The following is an 18,735-nucleotide window of genomic DNA, read 5'->3' as shown; positions in this document are numbered from 1 at the left end:
TCACCAGCGCCATGCTTGTACCCGCCCATAATCTCGTGCCTGCGCATTTAGCTCACCGGCGCAAGCGAGGGCAGCTGTTTTCTCCTCTGGCCGCAATACGGCAGAGCGAACTGCGCCTGCGAGATCCGACCTAACCGCACAGGAGCGAGATTTTAAAATGCGACGAGGATGATGACGGAGGGCGTCATCCCGTCAATCAAGAAAGGAGGACAGCGATCAGCGGCAGGAGGGAGGAAAGGAGCAGAAAACAAGCACGCCCATCTGGCCAACACAGGTAATTAGCATACCTATCGGCCAAGTTTTATAAAGTTATTTTTGGGGTCTGGAAGGGGAGTCAGGGCCAAGGTATACCTTCATAGAATGCAGCCCAGGAGCTGCAGAAGGGGATAATTTTCATTTAACAGGGAAAAATCTAGGTGACAGGTTCCCTTTAACACTGGGCATGTTCTGCTGACTAGCAGTGGTGGTCGGTCTCCAATGCAACAGGCTGTAAACTATAGAAAAATGTAAATTGTAAAATTGCTTGCATCTACAAGCCCTTTCTGACAGCAGCCATTTAAAAAGATAGCAATAATCATTCAAGGGGTCAACGAGCCGTGGAATGAGCCATATAGCAACATCAGCGAGCTGTTGCAGATATTGTTGAAATCAGGACCTACGGTTAAAAACCTCTGTCAAATGTTCTGGTGACATGTAAGTCTAAACCATCGGGATTTACCAAATCCAGTCACCCCGTAAACATGTGATGTATTGTGCAATCTAATTTGGGTGAACAGCAGCACAGCGGTTTCTTAATAGCTCACCCTTGGAAGTTTCCAGGTACTGTGATTTTGCGGTTTACAAGAGCCTTCATGACACGGCTAACCATCTCGTATAAACACCCCGACATATTCTTCTTCAATTTTCCTTCAAATCGCTTTTCAACTTCTTCTCTGAGGAGAAAATTGTAAAAATCAGATCAATAAACATGTAACCAAAAGAAAGGAAACCTAGCTGAAAATGCCATCACACCTGAACAAGGGGTGAATTGTATTTTTTTTTTTCCAGTTTCACCCCATTCGGATTTTTTCCCAATTTGTCAGTACATTGCACATGGTAAAACAAATGGAATCAGTCACAATTACAACATCCCGCACAAAACAAGCCGTTACACATTATGTAGATGGAAAAATAAAAAGGTATGGCTCTTGGAACGAAAGGGGGAAAAAATGACATTTTTGTGTACTCACCGTAACATGTCTTCCTTGGAGCCTTTCATTGGGGGACACAGACATTGGGTATTATGATGTCTCCAGGGAGGCGTAACACTAGATTGAAAAAGTGTTAGCTCCTCCCCCCACAGCATTTACCCTAGATAGGCAGGAAACTAGCTCAGTTTGGTGTAAAAGCAGTAGGAGAAGGACAACCAAAACCACAAAGGTGGGAGCTGTGTCCCCCAATGAAAGGCTCCAAAGAAGACATTTTACGGTGAGTACACAAAAATGTAATTTCCTTTCTCGCCTTTTCATTGGGGGACACAGACAGTGGGACGTCCCAAAGCAGTCCCTGGGTGGGAACTGAAATATTAACAGTGTATAACGTCAGACTAAGAGCTGAGTAACAACTGCAGTGAACACATATCAAAACACTGTCAAGAAACCGAGCAGTGGCTACTTATAAATGGGCCACTGCTGCCTGAAGGACTTATCTTCCAAGAGCAGCATCCCCGGAAGCATGCGTATGCACTCTGTAGAATTTGTAAACGTGTGCACACTGGACCAGGTAGCGGCCTTGCAAAGTTGGGCCGCCGAAGCCTGATGGCGGATAGCCCAATAGGCACCCACTGCTCGCGTAGAGTTGGCCCGCACAGATTGAGGAGGAACAACACCTCATGCTTTGTAACGAGATCGCTAGCGAGATCGCAGCTGAGTCACGGTGTCCGTGACGCAGTAGCGATCCCGTTAGCGATCTTGTTATGTGTGACACCTACCAGCAATCAGGCCCCTGCTGTGAGATCTCTAGTCGTTGCAGAATGGTCCAGACCATTTTCTTCAAAGGCGATGTCCTGCTGGGCAGGACACATCGCTGTGTTAGACACTGTGTGACAGGGTCACAGTGACTGCTGAGATCGTTATACAGGTCGCTACTGCGACCTGTATTGTTCCTGCATCGCTGGTAAGATCTGACTGTGTGACATCTCTCACCTGCGACCTCCCAGCGACTTACCTGCGATCCCTATCAGGTCGCATCGTTTTCGGGATCGCTGGTAAGTCGTTGTGTGTGACTGGGCCTTAAACCTCACAGATGGCAGTCCTAATCCATAGAGAAATCGTGGATTTAGAAGCCTGATTGCCCTTTTTGTGTCCTTCTGAGAGGACGAAGAGGGCATCGGACTTGCGCAACGGCGCTGTTCTGGAGATGTAGATCCGCAAAGCCCTGACGAGATCTAGAAAGTGAAGGGCTTTTTCAAAGGAGTGGACCGGGGCCGGGCAGCATGACGGCAACACAATATCCTCATTTAAGTGGAAAGAAGAAACGACCTTCGGAAGAAAGGCGGGGGAAGGCCGAAGGACCACCTTATCATGATGGAATATCAGGTAAGGTGAACGACAGGAAAGGGAAGCAAGTTCGGACACTCGCCTGATAGAGGTAATGGCGACTAAAAAGGCAACCTTCCAAGACAGTCGTTGAAGAGAGATTTCTCTCAGACGTTCGAAAGGAGGAAGCTGAAGAGCCCCGAGAACAAGATTCAGATCCCAGGGATCTAAGGGGTGGCGATAAAAAGGGACCAAATGCGCTACCCCTTGAAGAAAGGTACAGACCTGAGGACGAGAAGCCAGCTGCTTCTGGAAGAATACTGACAAGGCAGAAACTTGTCCCTTAAGGGTACTGAGAGCCAGTCCCGAGTCCAGACCGTCTTGCAGAAAGGCAAGAACGTTGGGGATTGAAAAGGCAAGGGGCGACCGATTATGACAGTCACACCAGGAAAGATAGGTCCTCCAGGTCCTGTGATAGATACTGGCGGAGGAGGGCTTCCGAGCATTAAGCATGGTATGAACTCCCTTAGAAGAAAGACATGACTTGGCTAGGATCAAGGATTCAAGAGCTATGCCGTTAAATGCAGCTATGCTGTATTCTGGTGGAATATTGGGCCTTGCGACAGAAGATCCGGGCGGTCGGGAAGACGCCAGGGAGTGTCGCAGAGAAGTTGGAGAAGCTCTGGGTACCAGGCTCTCCTGGGCCAATCCGGGGCCACGAGGATCATCGGGATTCCCTCCGCTTTGATTTTCTTGATTACTCTCGGAATGAGAGGAAACGGAGGGAAGATGTAGGGTAGGCGGAACTGCACCCACGGAAAGACTAGAGCGTCGCAGCCGATCGCTAGCGGGTCTCTCGACCGTGATATGAAGGGACGTATTTTGGCGTTCATCCGAGACGCCATGAGGTCCACATCTGGGAGTCCCCAACGAAGAGTGATCTGATGGAACACTTCGTCGTGGAGGGACCACTCCCCTGCCGCTAGACCTTGCCTGCTGAGAAAGTCCGCAGCCCAGTTGTCCACCCCCGGAATATAGACAGCGGAGATAATGGGGATGTGCTTCTCTGCCCAAAGAAGAATCCTGGATACTTCTTTCATCGCTGCCTTGCTGCGAGTTCCTCCCTGACGGTTGATGTAAGCCACGGCCGTGGCATTGTCTGACTGGATCCGAACAGGGAGGCCCAATAGTAAGGGCTGAAAGTTCTGAAGGGACAAAAATATGGCTCTGATGTCCAGAACATTGATGTGCAGGGAGCGCTCGGAAGGAGACCAGTGTCCGTGAACAGTGTGGTGGAGAAACATTGTCCCCCCAGCCTATCAGGCTGGCATCCGTCGTGACTACTTTTGCCAGTGGACCGGGAGGAAGGACTTCCCTTGAGATAGGGATGAGGCTTGAGTCCACCAGACGAGGGAGCTGAGCGCAGTCCGAGATTGACCGGTCTAGGGAAGCTGGATTCTTGTCCCAGGAGGATAAAAGATCCAGTTGTAGAGGGCGCAGATGGAATTGGGCAAAGGACACGGCTTCCATGACTGCCACCATCTTGCCTAACACTCTCATTCCATTCCGAAGGGATGTGCGATGGCGAGAGCGGAGGGATTGGGCGGCCCGGATCAGAGAAGACCTCTCGTCTTCTGGAAGAAAAGCCCGGGACTGAGCTGTGTCTATCAGCATACCTAAAAAGGTGATGCGCTGATGAGGAACGAGGGATGACTTGTTGAAGTTGATAAGCCACCCTAGCCTTGACAGCGTGTCTAGGCAAATCTGCACGCTTTCTGAGCAAATTTGAAGAGAGCTCCCTTTGACAAGAAGGTCGTCCAAATAGGGAACGACCAGGACGCCTCTGGGGTGTAAAATGGACATGACGGCCGCCATGACCTTTGTGAAGACCCGAGGCGCAGTGGCCAGCACAAAGGGGAGGGCCCTGAATTGGAAATGACGGTGTCCTACGGCAAAACGAAGGAACCGTTGATGAGATACACATATGGGAATGTGTAAATAAGCATCTTCAACGTCTATGGAAGCTAGGAATTTTCCCGGTTCCATGGCGGCTAGCACTGCTCTCAATGATTCCATTCGGAAAGTCCGAATCCGTACGAATTTGTTCAGCTGTTTGAGGTCCAAGATAGGGCGGACAGAGCGATCTTTTTTGGGAACGACAAAAAGGTTTGAATAGAAACCTTTACCGCGCTGTTCCAGGGGCACTGGAATGATAACGTTTGCCTTCTGTAAAGAGGCTATGGCCTGAAATAAGGCCTGGCTTTGCGTTTTGGACTTTGGAAGACGAGAACGCAGAAACCTGTTGGCCGGCAGGGAATGGAAATCGATATTGAAACCCGAGGTGACGATTTCTTGAACCCAAGCATCGTGAGTGTGGTCTAGCCAAATATTACGAAAAAGCAGAAGCTGCCCTCCAACAGGAGTCGGATCTGAGGGATACCTGGCATCATGCTGAGGGGGCCTGTACAGGGCGAGGTCCTTTGGGTTTAGGTTGCTTGGAGTGGGAACGCCAGGAAGAGCCCCTTGGGGGACCGAATCCTCGATCTGAGCGTTGAGACGATCCTTGGGCTGATGGTTTTTGGGGGGCAGGCCGAAAGGACTGCATGCGCAAAGGAGATTTTTTAAAATTCCTGGATACAGGCTGCTTTTGAGGAAGAATGGTACTTTTACCACCCGTCGTCTCAGATATGAGTTTGTCCAAGGATTCTCCAAACAGACGAAGGCCATGGAAGGGGAGTGTGGACAGGGATTTCTTGGAGGCACTGTCCGCATTCCATATTTTTAGCCAAAGGACTCGGGCAAAGACAGCATTGGCCGCCGTTAGGGCTGACAAACTAGCTGCATCTAGGGAGCCGTGAAGAGAATAATTAGAGGCTAGAGAACAAATCAAGGATCTCAAAAGCCTCCGGGGGAATATTACAAGAGTGAAGCAGCCTGCGCAGGTTCTTACTCCACACACCCATAGCTCTCGCGACCCATGTTAAGGCAAACAGGGGGCGAAGAGAGGAGCCTGAAGCCTGGAAAATAGATTTGACCGCAGCGTCAACTGCACGGTCGGACGAGTCCTTGAGAGACGCATTGTCTGAAACAGACATGACCGTGTATTTAGCCAGTCTGGATACTGGCGGATGCACAACGGGGGGTACTGACCAGGTCTTAACCATTTCAGATGGAAAGGGATAAGCGAATGAAGAGAAGGGTTTTTTTTATTAAACCTTTTATCAGGGTGATCCCACCGTTTAGATATAATTTGCCGAAAAACCGGATCCTGGGCAAAGGACTTAGGAGGCTTCTTGGCCCGCTTGATTGCCGACTGAGAAGTCGGGTCCGGAGGCTGATCAGAAATCGACAGAGTGATTGACAGCCGAAATTAGTGTGCCTTCTATATGCCTAGACTCAGAAAGGACATCCGAATCAGAGTCAGAGTCTTGAGAAGCGTTACTACTAAAAATCACGGAGCCTGGATCAGACTGACCATCGTCCGAGTCGGATGAGGCATAGAGGTCGCAATGGCGCCTTTTGGAAACAGCCTTTTTACGTTCTGGAGAAGAGGGACCAGACGAAGCAGGCGGACTCCCGTGAAAGAGCTGAGCCGGGGGAAGGCTGTGGGAGCCTGTGGAAGGCTGGGATATCTGAGCGGCAAGGTCCTCTATCCTTTTAGACATTAGAAGAGCCCATGCAGGCATTACGTCATCAGACGGGGGTGCTGCCTGGCCGGTGGCCGGAGCAGAATCCAAAGACTGCACGGCATCCTGGACCGGCAGCGGAGTCTGTTGTGACACAGTAGTAGGGCCATCGTGGATAGCTTCGGCCATTAGAAAACAAATGTCCACAGGTGGTACAGGCATAGTACAGGTCCGTAGAGGACGCCTGGGAAGGTTTATCACCCTTGCGGTTATGCATGTCAGCAAGAGAGTCCTACAGCCCTTTAGGGATAGAGTTATTGAGTGAGGAGCCACTAGCAATATTATAAAGTGACTGCTAGCACAGCCGATATATACTGATAGGGTCATTCCGTGTCAAGTGGACCAGTGGTCCCCACTCGACGTTCTCCGATTTTGCTGAAAATTTATAAGGATGTACATGTATCTTTGAAAAGAGGTTCCGTAAATTTTTAGGGCCAGATCTCAAATATATTGGGCACTGTTGACCTTTCACTGGAGGTCCCACCAAGCCTGCGGCTTCAGCTAAGAGGATTTTGCAAACTTTGGCACATAGCTATTAGAGTTCTATACTGGCTATGATGCTGAAATTTGGCATACTAGCTCAACTTTTGCTGCTAAACGCGATAAAATTATTACCGGCTATGACAAAACAATATTTCGGCCGCAATTTTGTGTCAAAGTAGCTTGCAAAACGCCTCGCATAAAATTTATGCCAAACTTTGCCCATATATAACTCAAGACCAAAAACCAATAGGAACTGGTGCTTTACCCTGTACAACAAACATCTTCATGACTTTGCATTGCTGCAATATCACGGTCAAAGCATATGTATTTGTGGAAATATTCACACCCACATATGATGAAAAACTTAAAAAAACGAATTTTACCTATTTTTAGGTCAAATTTCCCAAAAAGGGTACCCCTAAAATATATTAATTCTGTTATCATTTGAAAGAGCACATTTTTCTCTACAAGGATCATTGGGTTTTTTTTTGGAGTCTCTCCATTTAAGAAAAGAAAAATGCCACTGAACATGGTATTATTTATTAATACGCAATGAATGCTAACTGCACTATTCAAACCCTTGCGTTGGTCCATGGTGGTTATACCACAACCAATTCCCTAAGAATTGGTATTATAATCCTATTAAGAATTGTAACAAAAGATACCCAATATTAGGCTTGGGATCCTAGGCAAAGACACCCACCCTCAGGCTTTGGAACCTGCGATAAAGAGACCGCCCGCGGCTGGCCTTGCACGGCTATCGGCCATGGCTCCTAGGCGATGGGGATGCCAATTCTCGAAAGACAGCATTATTACAATTCTTAATAGGATTATAAGACCAATTCTTAGGGAATTGGTTGTGGAATAACCACCATGGACCAACGCAAGGGTTTGAATGGTGCAGTTAGCATTCATTGCGTATTAATAAATAACACCATGTTCAGTGGCATTTTTCTTTTCTTAAATGGAGAGACTCCAAAAAAAACCCCAATGATCCTTGTAGAGAAAAATGTGTTCTTTCAAATGATAACAGAATTAATATATTTTATGGGTACCCTTTTTGGGAAATTTGACCTAAAAATAGGTAAAATTCGTTTTTTTTAAGTTTTTCATCATATGTGGGTGTGAATATTTCCACAAATACATATGCTTTGACCGTGATATTGCAGCAATGCAAAGTCATGAAGATGTTTGTTGTACAGGGTAAAGCACCAGTTCCTATTGATATTTGGTCTTGAGTTATATATGGGCAAAGTTTGTCATAAATTTTATGCGAGGCGTTTTGCAAGCTACTTTGACACAAAATTGCGGCCGAAATATTGTTTTGTCATAGCCGGTAATAGTTTTATCGCGTTTAGCAGCAAAAGTTGAGCTAGTATGCCAAATTTCAGCATCATAGCCAGTATAGAACTCTAATGGCTATGTGCCAAAGTTTGCAAAATCCTCTTAGCTGAAGCCGCAGGCTTGGGGGGGGCCTCCAGTGAAAGGTCAACAGTGCCCAATGTATTTGAGATCTGGCCCTAAAAATTTACAGTCAAGTAGGTTAGGACCCTGCTTCACCAATTAGGTGCTCTGGAGAAAAATATATATTTTATTGTAAACCATTGTTTTTGCCTCTGTGACATGTTATATCAATTTCTGTCTATACCTCTTATGGAATGCTTCAGGCTATCTGGATAACTGTGTGTTAGTGGTTTCGATTAACCATTTTGACCGTATATATTAGTTATGTCACTTGTGGGATAAGTGATACATTCTGAATAGATTTCGATTATATAGTTTTATTTATAAATATATCACTGATTACTCTATTTTCATTTTTTTCAGAATTACTGAATACATAGACCACTTAAGCACTATCACTTGCTCAGGAACTACTAGAATCACTGGAATATCACTGGAATAGCAATCCCATGTTCACACTTTTCTAATTATTAGCCGCACCGATATAGGAATTATGCCTTTTTCATTTAACTATGTCTCTATTATGACTGGAGAAGGTATTACGGCTCCCTGCTATTACGTACATCCGCTATCACATGACATTTGGAGCGGGGATTTCCCCATAGGTTTCGTAACATGTCTATCATTCCAAACACGTCACTTCCTTCGTTCCTGTGACGCCCACAGGAAGTGACATTTCGCTGGATTTATCCATAGGTTACGTAACGTGTCTATCATTCCAAACACGTCACTTCCTCTATTCCTGTGACGCTCACAGGAAGTGACGTCACGTGGGATATCCCGGAGCATATCATTGGATGACGAGAGCGTCACTCCAATGATGTAATTTCTCCTTCAATTAGGGCGGTACCCGGGTGATTGGCTAGCAGTTATAAACCCCTCTCACAGCCATATGTTCACAGTGAAGTCCACGGAGCGGTTCCCCACACACATATGTCCACTTTGGTAAGTACCTTTGGAGATGCAGCTGGTCAACCAGATTCCCTTAGATCTTAAATCGTATTTTCCTTTCTTTTATGCAGTAACATAATCGTGAGGGCTTTCCTCTTTTGTTCAGTATTGTCCAATCCAACCTCATTTAAGGTAGGAAAAGACTTTGCAGTGTCTTATTCTGATAGACATCAGTGACTACTCTTATAATAGTGTTTTTCTTATAATTATCCTCTTACAGATATCCAATTTATAGGACGATATTCTGAATATATGCTATTGAATGGTCCTATTGGCAGCTGATTTTTACATCTGTTTTCATACCGTAATGGTAGGTGATATTTTGTTTAGACAATAGTCCTTCAACAATTCCATATTATAAATTTTCCTCTTTTTAATAGATGAACTGATCGGCCTAAACACGTGGTAAGGTCATTTCCCCGTGAAACTATTAAGACGTCAGATAGAAATATTAAAAAAAACCTTATTCAAAGAACGCTTTTTCATTATAACAGGTAAATTACCCGTAGTGAGGATATGATGTCTTATACATGATTTGTGGATTTTTTATGAGGAACACAAGTCCTTGTGCTAAAAAGTATAGACAAGGTCTTTTTTCTACAATATCAGGTCTGTTCTGAATCAGTGGATTCATAAAGGAGGATCTTACAAAGGAAGATCATAATTTTACCCTGCATCTCCATAGGTACATTAGGTTATCTTTGAGATTGGCTTATGCCCCTGTACTTATCCTTTTCGGTTTGTGGTCTATATACACAAATTTTCACGTTCGTTCACAGCACTATTCTTCTCCATGGCTATAAGGGTAGTTTATTTTTCTTATTAATCTTACTTTCTATTTTGTATCATTACTATCATATGACAAATTCTCTGTATATGATAATTATTTTTTTCTTGTTTGTACCTTGGTTATAGATAAGTCCTTTCTGAGGAAGACCGAATTAGGTCGAAAACGTTTATTTATGGACTTTTTCTCTGAATAAAAAATTCTATTTGAACATCACTACTGCTTAAGTCTCTTATTGGGGTTACTAAGAGTGCCGGAGTTCTTTCCTACCTAAAAATTTACAGAACCTCTTTTCAAACATACATGTACATCCTTATAAATTTTCAGCAAAATCGGAGAACGTCGAGTGGGGACGATTTTTAAAACTGGTCCACTTGACACGGAAGGACCCGATAGCAAAATGGCATATACTGTCAAACAGCCGGCATATACCTGCAGGCAGAGCGCCAGTATATACCGCTAATAGCTGATATACACCGCTAGCCAGCAGGCACACACCGCTAGAGAGACAGCGATATACCGCTGAGCAGAGCGGTATATAGTGCTGCAGAAGTGCAGAGCCAAGGAGGCGATCTCACCTGTGTCTGCTCCCCATGTGGAAAATGGCGTCCAGCGTTTCTAGCAGCATGGAGGGGAGACGGCCCCCGGAGACTGATTGGTCCCAGGGCTGGGACTAAACGTGACGGCCAATCAGAAGAAGAGCCGCTGCGACTGAGGGAGCGGCCTCCAGAGCAGTGAGAGGGGGCGTTGATAGAATGCAGGCCGACGCTGGGGGCTAAATTAATGAGGCTCTCCGGGATCACGGCCTGCATCGCCCTACCGGCGCCTTGTCAGGCGGCGGTTTGGATGCAGGGAACAGATGACTCGTTGTCTCCCTACCTGCTCCTGGCTCCATCTGAAGACGCGTCAGTCTGGGGATGCGGGGATCTCGGGGATGCATCTTCGGCTCAAGGCTGAAGCAGGTCCTCGGCTCTGCTTAGCCCTCTCGAGCTTACCTTACATCATAATACCCACTGTCTGTGTCCCCCAATGAAAAGGCGAGAAAGGAAGTAAAGATGGCCACAACGTAAAGGAATTAATTTGGTTTTAATTCCTTCGTTAAAGGCCGGGTCCTCAAGTGGTAAACGACGCGGGATTTCACACTCTGAAAAGCCGGCCAAAGACTATGCATTTCAGATGACTAGTCTGAGGGTGTCCCGGTGGCTTCCTAACGTTTTGCTTCACGACTGACAGGTCTACCCCTGCACATGTATAAGGAGAGATCTGTCAGTCATGGGAAGTGGGGCAGGGGAAAGCCACCGAGGTGCTGCCTCTTAGACAAGTCATCCGAGTCGCATTGTCACCAGTTGGCTCTTCAATGTATATTGTCTCTATAACGCCACATAAAAGACACAATAATACAGCCAAATTGTGATATATGTAAGCTCCTGGTGTGGGTGGAATAAATCAGCACATATAACTGGATTTCTGATCCAGTTAAGTGATGATGCATCTGTGGTCCCCTGCTGTAAATGACACTTTACAGTCAATGCACAATCTCTATTGAGAGCCTGGTGTGGGCGCAGACAACTTCCAGCTCAGCTACACTGAATTCTGAGATAAAGTCAGAACGGCTGCACACAGTGATCTAAGATAAACATGGTTACTTTCAGAATCTCTTTGCCTACAACAATCTGGTCTCAGATGAAATAACAAAAACCTGGTGACAGATTCCCTTTAAGCTGAGCTTTCGGCAGCGATCATACTGTGCCCGTACGACTGCCATGATGTACCAGTATGTCCTTTTGCAGGAAGTCATCGCAAAATATGATGTACCAGTACAGCAAGTGTCAGGAAGGGGTTTACAAGCACTTTTTTTTTTTTAATTTCCCTAAACCTATTTACATGCAGTTTAATGTAAGTGCAGTACAATGCTAATCGATCACAGTCTTCTTTGAGTCACAAGGTGGCTCTTCCAACCTGCCGGATTACAATGGGGTCTATGTGTGATCCGAAAATGGCTTTTACAATGCAAGTCTATGGGGAGTTAGAACAAGGCTCCATAGGCCAATATCGTAATAATGACTTCCGGAGTTGGAATTTCAGTCACGTGAGTGAGAGGCGGTCTAAGGCACTCTTGGTATCTACAGAAGATAGCTTCTTTAACCCCTTAACAAGCCATGACGTACTGGGTACGTCATGGATCGTGTGAGGTTAATCCTCGCCCCCTGCCATGGGCAGACTGCGGCAATCCGCACACGTCAGCTGATTTCAACAGCTGACATGTGTGCCTGAATCGCTTCCACCCACGAGTATTAACCCCTTACATCTTGCTGCCAAAATTTGGCAGCGAGATGTATATGCGCACTGCCATTATGCTGACTTACCCCGCCCCCATCGGAAGTCACGTGACATGATCACGTGACGTCCGGTGGTTGCCATGGTAGCACAGGGTCATGTGATGACGCCTGTAGCTAACATGAGTCACTTCCTCTCAATGTCGGAATACAGCTGGCATTGAAAGTAAAGCACCACATCTGCAGCTGTGATCTGGAGATATGGCAGAGCGATCAGATTGCTGATCGCTATAGCCCCCTAGGGGGACTAGTAAAAGTAAAAAAAAAAAGTTTAAAAAACTTAAAAGTTCAAATCACCCCCCCTTTCACCCCACTGAAAATTAAAGGGCTAAAAAAATATTTGGTTTGGCTGCGCTCAGAAATGCCCGATCAAAATATAAAATCAATTAATCTGGTAAATGGCGTAGCAGCAAAAAATTCCAAACGCCAAAATTACGTTTTTTGGTTGTCGCAAATTTTGCGCAAAATGCTATAACAGGCGATCAAAATGTAGCACCTGCGCAAAAATGGTACCATTAAAAACATCAGCTCGAGACGCAAAAAATAAGCTGTCACTGAGCCAAAGATCTAGAAAAATGAGAACGCTACGGGTTTCGGAAAATGGCGCAAAACGTATGCCACTTTTTTGGACAAGCTTGTGAATTTTTTTTTAACCTCTTAGATTCAAGTAAACCTATTCATGTTTGGTGTCTACAAACTCGCACCGACCTCAGGCATCACACTCACACATCAGTTTTACCATATAGTGAACACGGTGAATAAAACATCCCAAAAACTATTGTGCCATCACACTTTTTTTGCAATTTTTCCGCACTTGGAATTTTTTTGCCGTTTTCCAGTACACCATATGGTAAAACTTATGGAGTCATTTAAAAGTACAACTCGTCCCACAAAAAACAAGCCCTTTTTTGGCAAGATTGACGGAAAAATAAAAAAGTTACGGCTCTCGGAAGAAAGAGGAAAAAAACAAAACGGAAAAACACAAAATGCCCAGGGGCTAAAGAGATTAAGCATAAAGGGGCTCTCTGGGATGATACAGTATATCACAAAAGTGAGTACACCCCTCACAGTTTTGTTATTTTATCGCATCTTTTCAAGAGACAACGCTGAAGATGTGACCCTTTGATATAATGTAAAGTAGTCAGTGTACAGCTTGTATAACAGTGTAACTTTGGTGTCCTCTAAATAACAGCACACAGCCATTAATGTCTAAACCACTGGCAACAAAAGTGAGTACACCCTCTAAGTGAAAATGGCCAAATTGGGCCCAATTAGCCATTTATCCTCTCAGGTGACATGTGTCTCATTAGTGTTACAAGGTCTCTGGTGTTAATAGGGATCATAGGGTAATAGGGTAGATTTGGTGTCATCGTTCACACACTCCCATACTGGTCACTGGAAGTTCAACATGGTACCTCACAAGACAGAATTCTCTGAGGATCTGAAAAAAAGAATTGTTTCTATACATAAAGATGGCCGTGGCTCAGAAGATTACAGCACGGTGGCCAAGAGCATGCAGCAGCTTAACAAGATAGGTTCCACTCAGAACAGACTTACCATGGTCGACCAAACAAGTTGAGTGCACGTGCTCAGGGTAATATCCAGAGGTTATCTTTTCAAAGCAGATGTATGAGTGCTGCCAGGATTGCTGCAGAGGCTAACGTGGTGGTGGTGAAGGGGGATGTCTGCCTATCAGTACTCAGGACCATATGCGGCACACTGCATCAAATTGGTCTGCATGGTTGTCATCCCAAAAGGAAGCCACTTCTACAGATTAGGTACAAGAAAGCCTACAGTTTGCTGAACACAAGCAGACTAAGGACATGGATTACTGGAACCATGTCCTGTGGTCTGATGAGACCAAAATAAACGTATTTGATTCAGATTGTGTCAAGCGTGTGTGGCAGCAATAAGGTAAGCAGTACAAAGACAAGTGTCTTGCCTATAGTAAAGCATGGTGGTGGGAGTGTCATGGTTTGGGGCTGCATGAATGCTGCCAACTGTGGGGAGCTACAGTCCATTGAGAGAACCATGAATGCCAACATGTACTGTGACATACTGAAGCAGAAAATGATCCCCTCCCTACAGAAAATAAGCCGCAAGGTAGTATTCCAACATAACGACCCAAGCACACCTTCACGACAACCGCTGTCTTGCTAAAGAAACCAAGGGTAAAGGTGTTGAACTGGCCAAGCATGTCTCCAGACCTAAAAATATTGAGTACCTAACAGAAAATGGAAGACCGCAAGGTCTCAGATATCCACATCCACCAGCTCCATGATGTTGTTATGGAGGATGGAAGACTATTCCAGTGACTCCTGTGAACACCAGGCCCAAAAGAGTTAAGCCAGTGCTTGATAATAATGGTGGGCACACAAAATATTAACACTTTTGGCACAATTTGGCCATTTTCACTTAAAGGTGTACTCACTTTTATTGCCAGCAATTTAGACATTAATTTCTGTGTGTTGAGTTATTTAGAGGGCACATCAAATTTACACAGTTATACTGACTACATTGTGTCAAAGTGTCATATCTCCAGTGTTGTCCCATTAAAATATTTAGAAAAATTAACGGGGTGTACTCACTTTTGTGACATTAATATTTATATATATATATATATATATATATATATATATAATCAGTGAGGTGGGAGAGGGTAAGGGTCATGAGTCCTCACACCTCTTGTATGCAGTGTAAGGACTCAATGTTAAGTCTATGGACCTGTACACTCCATCTATCTATATATATAATTGCCTTATTCTGTCTGTCTTGCTCCAAAATTGTATCCTTACGGTGACACAAAGCTGATTGGCCGCTGGGCTCGCCATGGCCCCACCCCCCCGCCGGATTGGCCGTTCGCCCACGCTCCGCCCCCACACGGATTGGCCGGCCGCTCACCCAGGCTCCGCCCCCCACATGGATTGGCCTCTCGCCCCGGCACCCTGCAGGCATTGGCAACTCGGCCACGCCCCGCCCCCCTCACGCAATGCACGCTCGCTCTGGCCCCGCACCCCACACGCATTCCCCGAACCGACCGACACGGAGACACGACTCCCAGGTGAGTACTGTACCCCCGGGAGCCCACATCAGCGTACGCCGCCAAACCAGCCGACACATACCCTCGCATTGCTGGGGTTGCCGCCGTATGCTGGTGTGGGCTCCCGTGCGAGCGGGGGACGGGATACGCTGGTAACCATGCTAGCATAGTTACCAGCGCATCAAGGTCCTGCAGCGGCGGAACATACACACACGCACACACACATAACAACAGACACACACACACACACACATCAGATCACACTCTCACACACACCTCACACACACATCACATCGCATCCACACACTCACAACATCCTGGGATATCGCTTGCTTCTCGGCGGCGATCCTGTGCTGTGAGCTTCCAGGACCTGCCGGAGGATCACATGACCAGAAGCATGTGGTATCTCCGGATGTTGTGAGTGTGAGCGCGTATGTGTAATATCGTCAATGTGTGTGTGCGTGAGTGTATGCGATCGGGTGTGTGTGTGTGTATGCGATCGGGGGTGTGTGTGTGTGTGTGTGTGTGTGTGTGTGTGTGTATGCGATCGGGGGTGTGTGTGTGTGAGGGTATGCGATCGGATCTGTGAGTGTCGACAGAGGAGCACGGCGTGCTGGAGGAGGCTGGGAGGAGAGAGGCTGATCCTGAGGAAGGCTGGGAGGGGGAGGGGGGAGGCTGAGAGAAGAGAGGCTGATGCTGGGGGAGGCTGAGGCTGGGGTAGGCTAGGCTGATCCTGGGGAAGGCTGGGAGGGGGGAAGGCTGAGAGAAGAGAGGCTGGGGGAGGCTGAGGCTGGGGTAGGCTGGAAGGAGAGAGGCTGATGCTGGGGACAGAAAAGGCTGATGCTGGGAGGAGAGAGGCTGATGCTTGGAGGAGAGAGGCTGATGCTTGGAGGAGAGAGGCTGATGCTGGGAGGAGAGAGGCTGATGCTGGGAGGAGAGAGGCTGATGCTGGTGCAGCATGGGGGATGGAGCACGATGGGGGATGGAGCACGATGGGGGTGCGCAGCATGGGGGATGGAGCACGATGGGGAGTGCGCAGCATGGGGGATGGAGCACATTTGGGAGTACGCAGCATGGCGGATGGAGCACGTTTGGGAGTGCGCAGCATGGCGGATGGAGCACGTTTGGGAGTGCGCAGCATGGCGGATGGAGCACGTTTGGGAGTGCGCAGCATGGCGGATGGAGCACGTTTGGGAGTGCGCAGCATGGCGGATGGAGCACGTTTGGGAGTGCGCAGCATGGCGGATGGAGCACGTTTGGGAGTGCGCAGCATGGCGGATGGAGCACATTTGGGAGTGCGCAGCATGGCAGATGGAGCACGTTTGGGAGTGCGCAGCATGGCGGATGGAGCACGTTTGGGAGTGCGCAGCATGGCGGATGGAGCACGTTTGGGAGTGCGCAGCATGGCGGATGGAGCACGTTTGGGAGTGCGCAGCATGGCGGATGGAGCACGTTTGGAAGTGCGCAGCATGGCGGATGGAGCACGATGGGGGGTGCGCAGCATGGCGGATGGAGCACGTTTGGGAGTGCGCAGCATCGGAGATGGAGCACGATGGGGAATGCGCAGCATAGGGGATGGAGCACGATGGGGGGTGCGCAGCATGGGGGATGGAGCACGATGGGAGGTGCACACCTCCCCCCAACACACACACACGCGCACTGCACAACACACCACACACACACACACTGGGAACCACAAACACCGCCCTACACAGACACCCACACACACAGACAACGCCGCACACACACAACACCCAACACACAAACACCGCAGCATACATAAATATACGCACATACCGCACAACACACACATTGCACAAAACATACCTCCCCCCAAAACACGCCACACACACACAAACCGCGCAACACACACACAACGCTCCACAAACAACGCAACACACATACAACACCGTTCTCACCCCCCGCCACACCCAGACAACACCCAGAACATGTACAGCGCCCTACACAAACACTTGGTAACTACACACAACAACATATATATATATATATATATATATATATATATATATATATATATATATATATATATATATATATAACAAAAATCATACATGAACTACACAATACGTAAATTCTAGAATACCCGATGCGTAGAATCGGGCCACCTTCTAGTATATATATAATTGCCTTATTCTGTTTGTCTTGCTCCAAAATGACGTCATTACAGTGACAACCGTCGCCACACCGCGCGCTAAAGAGCCTGCGACCAACGGCTCAGCTAACTGAACAGCCTGAACTACAGGCCGACGCCCAACACTTTTCCCTGCAGCCACATGGAGCCCCGACTCCCCGGTGAGTGCTGCACCCCCGGGAGCCAACACCGGCAACCCAGCCAACACATACCCACCGCTCGCCTCCGCCCCCCGCACACATTACCCCACTCGGTTCCACCCCCCGCATGTATACACTGAACACACACACGAATAGTCACCTGTCCCCAGCCATGCAGTCCCCAGCACTGACGCCCTCAGCGCCATAGCCCCGCCTGGCTCCCCCCCCGCACTCCGCCCCCCACACACATTACCCCGCTCGGCTCCGCCTCCCCCCCGCATGTTACACTGCACACACACACACACACACACACAGTCACCTGTCCCCAGCATGCAGTCCTCAGCGCCATGGCCACGCACGGCTCCACCCCCCCACCCCCTCTAGACTACCCGATACGTTACAATCGGGTCACCTTCCAGTCTTTCATACACTGTTCTGTGTGCTGTCTGTATTCAAGAGCTGTGCACATAAGAGAACTGTTTTGTATCACTAGGGGTCTTGGGACCTGGAACCCCACTATCAGCAGCTTTTTCCAGCATCCAATAATATATATTCATGTATGATGACAAGTTACACTTTAAAGCAGGGGTGGGGAACCTTTTTTCTGCTGGGGGCCATTTGGAAATTTCTACCAACCTTCGGGGGCCGCACAAAATTATCAACTTGAAAATTACCCTAATACATTTGGTCAAACAATTAACTCACTGTGGCGACTGGAGCTTCTACTTGTTGCTTTTCAGAACTGCTTTTTCAGGTTTGAGTTGTCTGGGACTGCTGTATATACATCACAGGAGGGGATGGGGGAATATACATCACAAGAGAGGGTTCGGAGGAATATAGAACATTGGGGAGGCTGAGGGGCATAGACATCTAATAAGATGCTGAGTGTAAATACATCACTTGGGAGAAGTATATATATCACTAGAAAAGCTGCGGGACATAGACGTGACTGTAGGATAGACATCACTGGGGGGGTACATACATCATTGATGGGGAGCACAGACATAGCTGGGGGGGGGCATAAACATTGCTGTGGAGGGCTGGGAGGAATATACATAACTAGACAGCGCTGCCCGGCACAGTAGGACCTTGGGGATGATGGGGCAGTCGTTCCTCTTCTGTTGGATTGGAACACCTCTACCCTGCCTTCAAAGTACGTCATGACGTAGCCAGTGCCAGT

At 47.5% G+C, this 18,735-nt stretch overlaps 1 protein-coding gene and 1 long non-coding RNA gene across 2 annotated transcripts in view; one reads left to right on the top strand and one right to left on the bottom strand.

Moving 5' to 3' along the window:
• SSRP1 (structure specific recognition protein 1) overlaps positions 1-18,735 on the bottom strand; it is a 65,980-nt gene that overhangs the window by 32,027 nt on the left and 15,218 nt on the right. The window contains exon 7 of the mRNA XM_075349351.1: positions 804-932. Within this exon, the coding sequence (XP_075205466.1) occupies positions 804-932 (129 nt within the window). The remainder of the gene's footprint in view (positions 1-803; positions 933-18,735) is intronic.
• On the top strand, positions 9,205-9,542 carry LOC142309917 (uncharacterized). Its single transcript, XR_012754035.1, has 3 exons — positions 9,205-9,232; positions 9,321-9,410; positions 9,481-9,542. It is a non-coding gene; the product is annotated as an uncharacterized LOC142309917 (long non-coding RNA).

This window comes from Anomaloglossus baeobatrachus, chromosome 5 (assembly GCF_048569485.1).
Source record: "Anomaloglossus baeobatrachus isolate aAnoBae1 chromosome 5, aAnoBae1.hap1, whole genome shotgun sequence".
NCBI classification, from domain to species: Eukaryota; Metazoa; Chordata; class Amphibia; order Anura; family Aromobatidae; genus Anomaloglossus; species Anomaloglossus baeobatrachus.
Note: the sequence above shows the minus strand (reverse complement) of the source record. Positions and strands in the feature narration are given on the sequence as shown.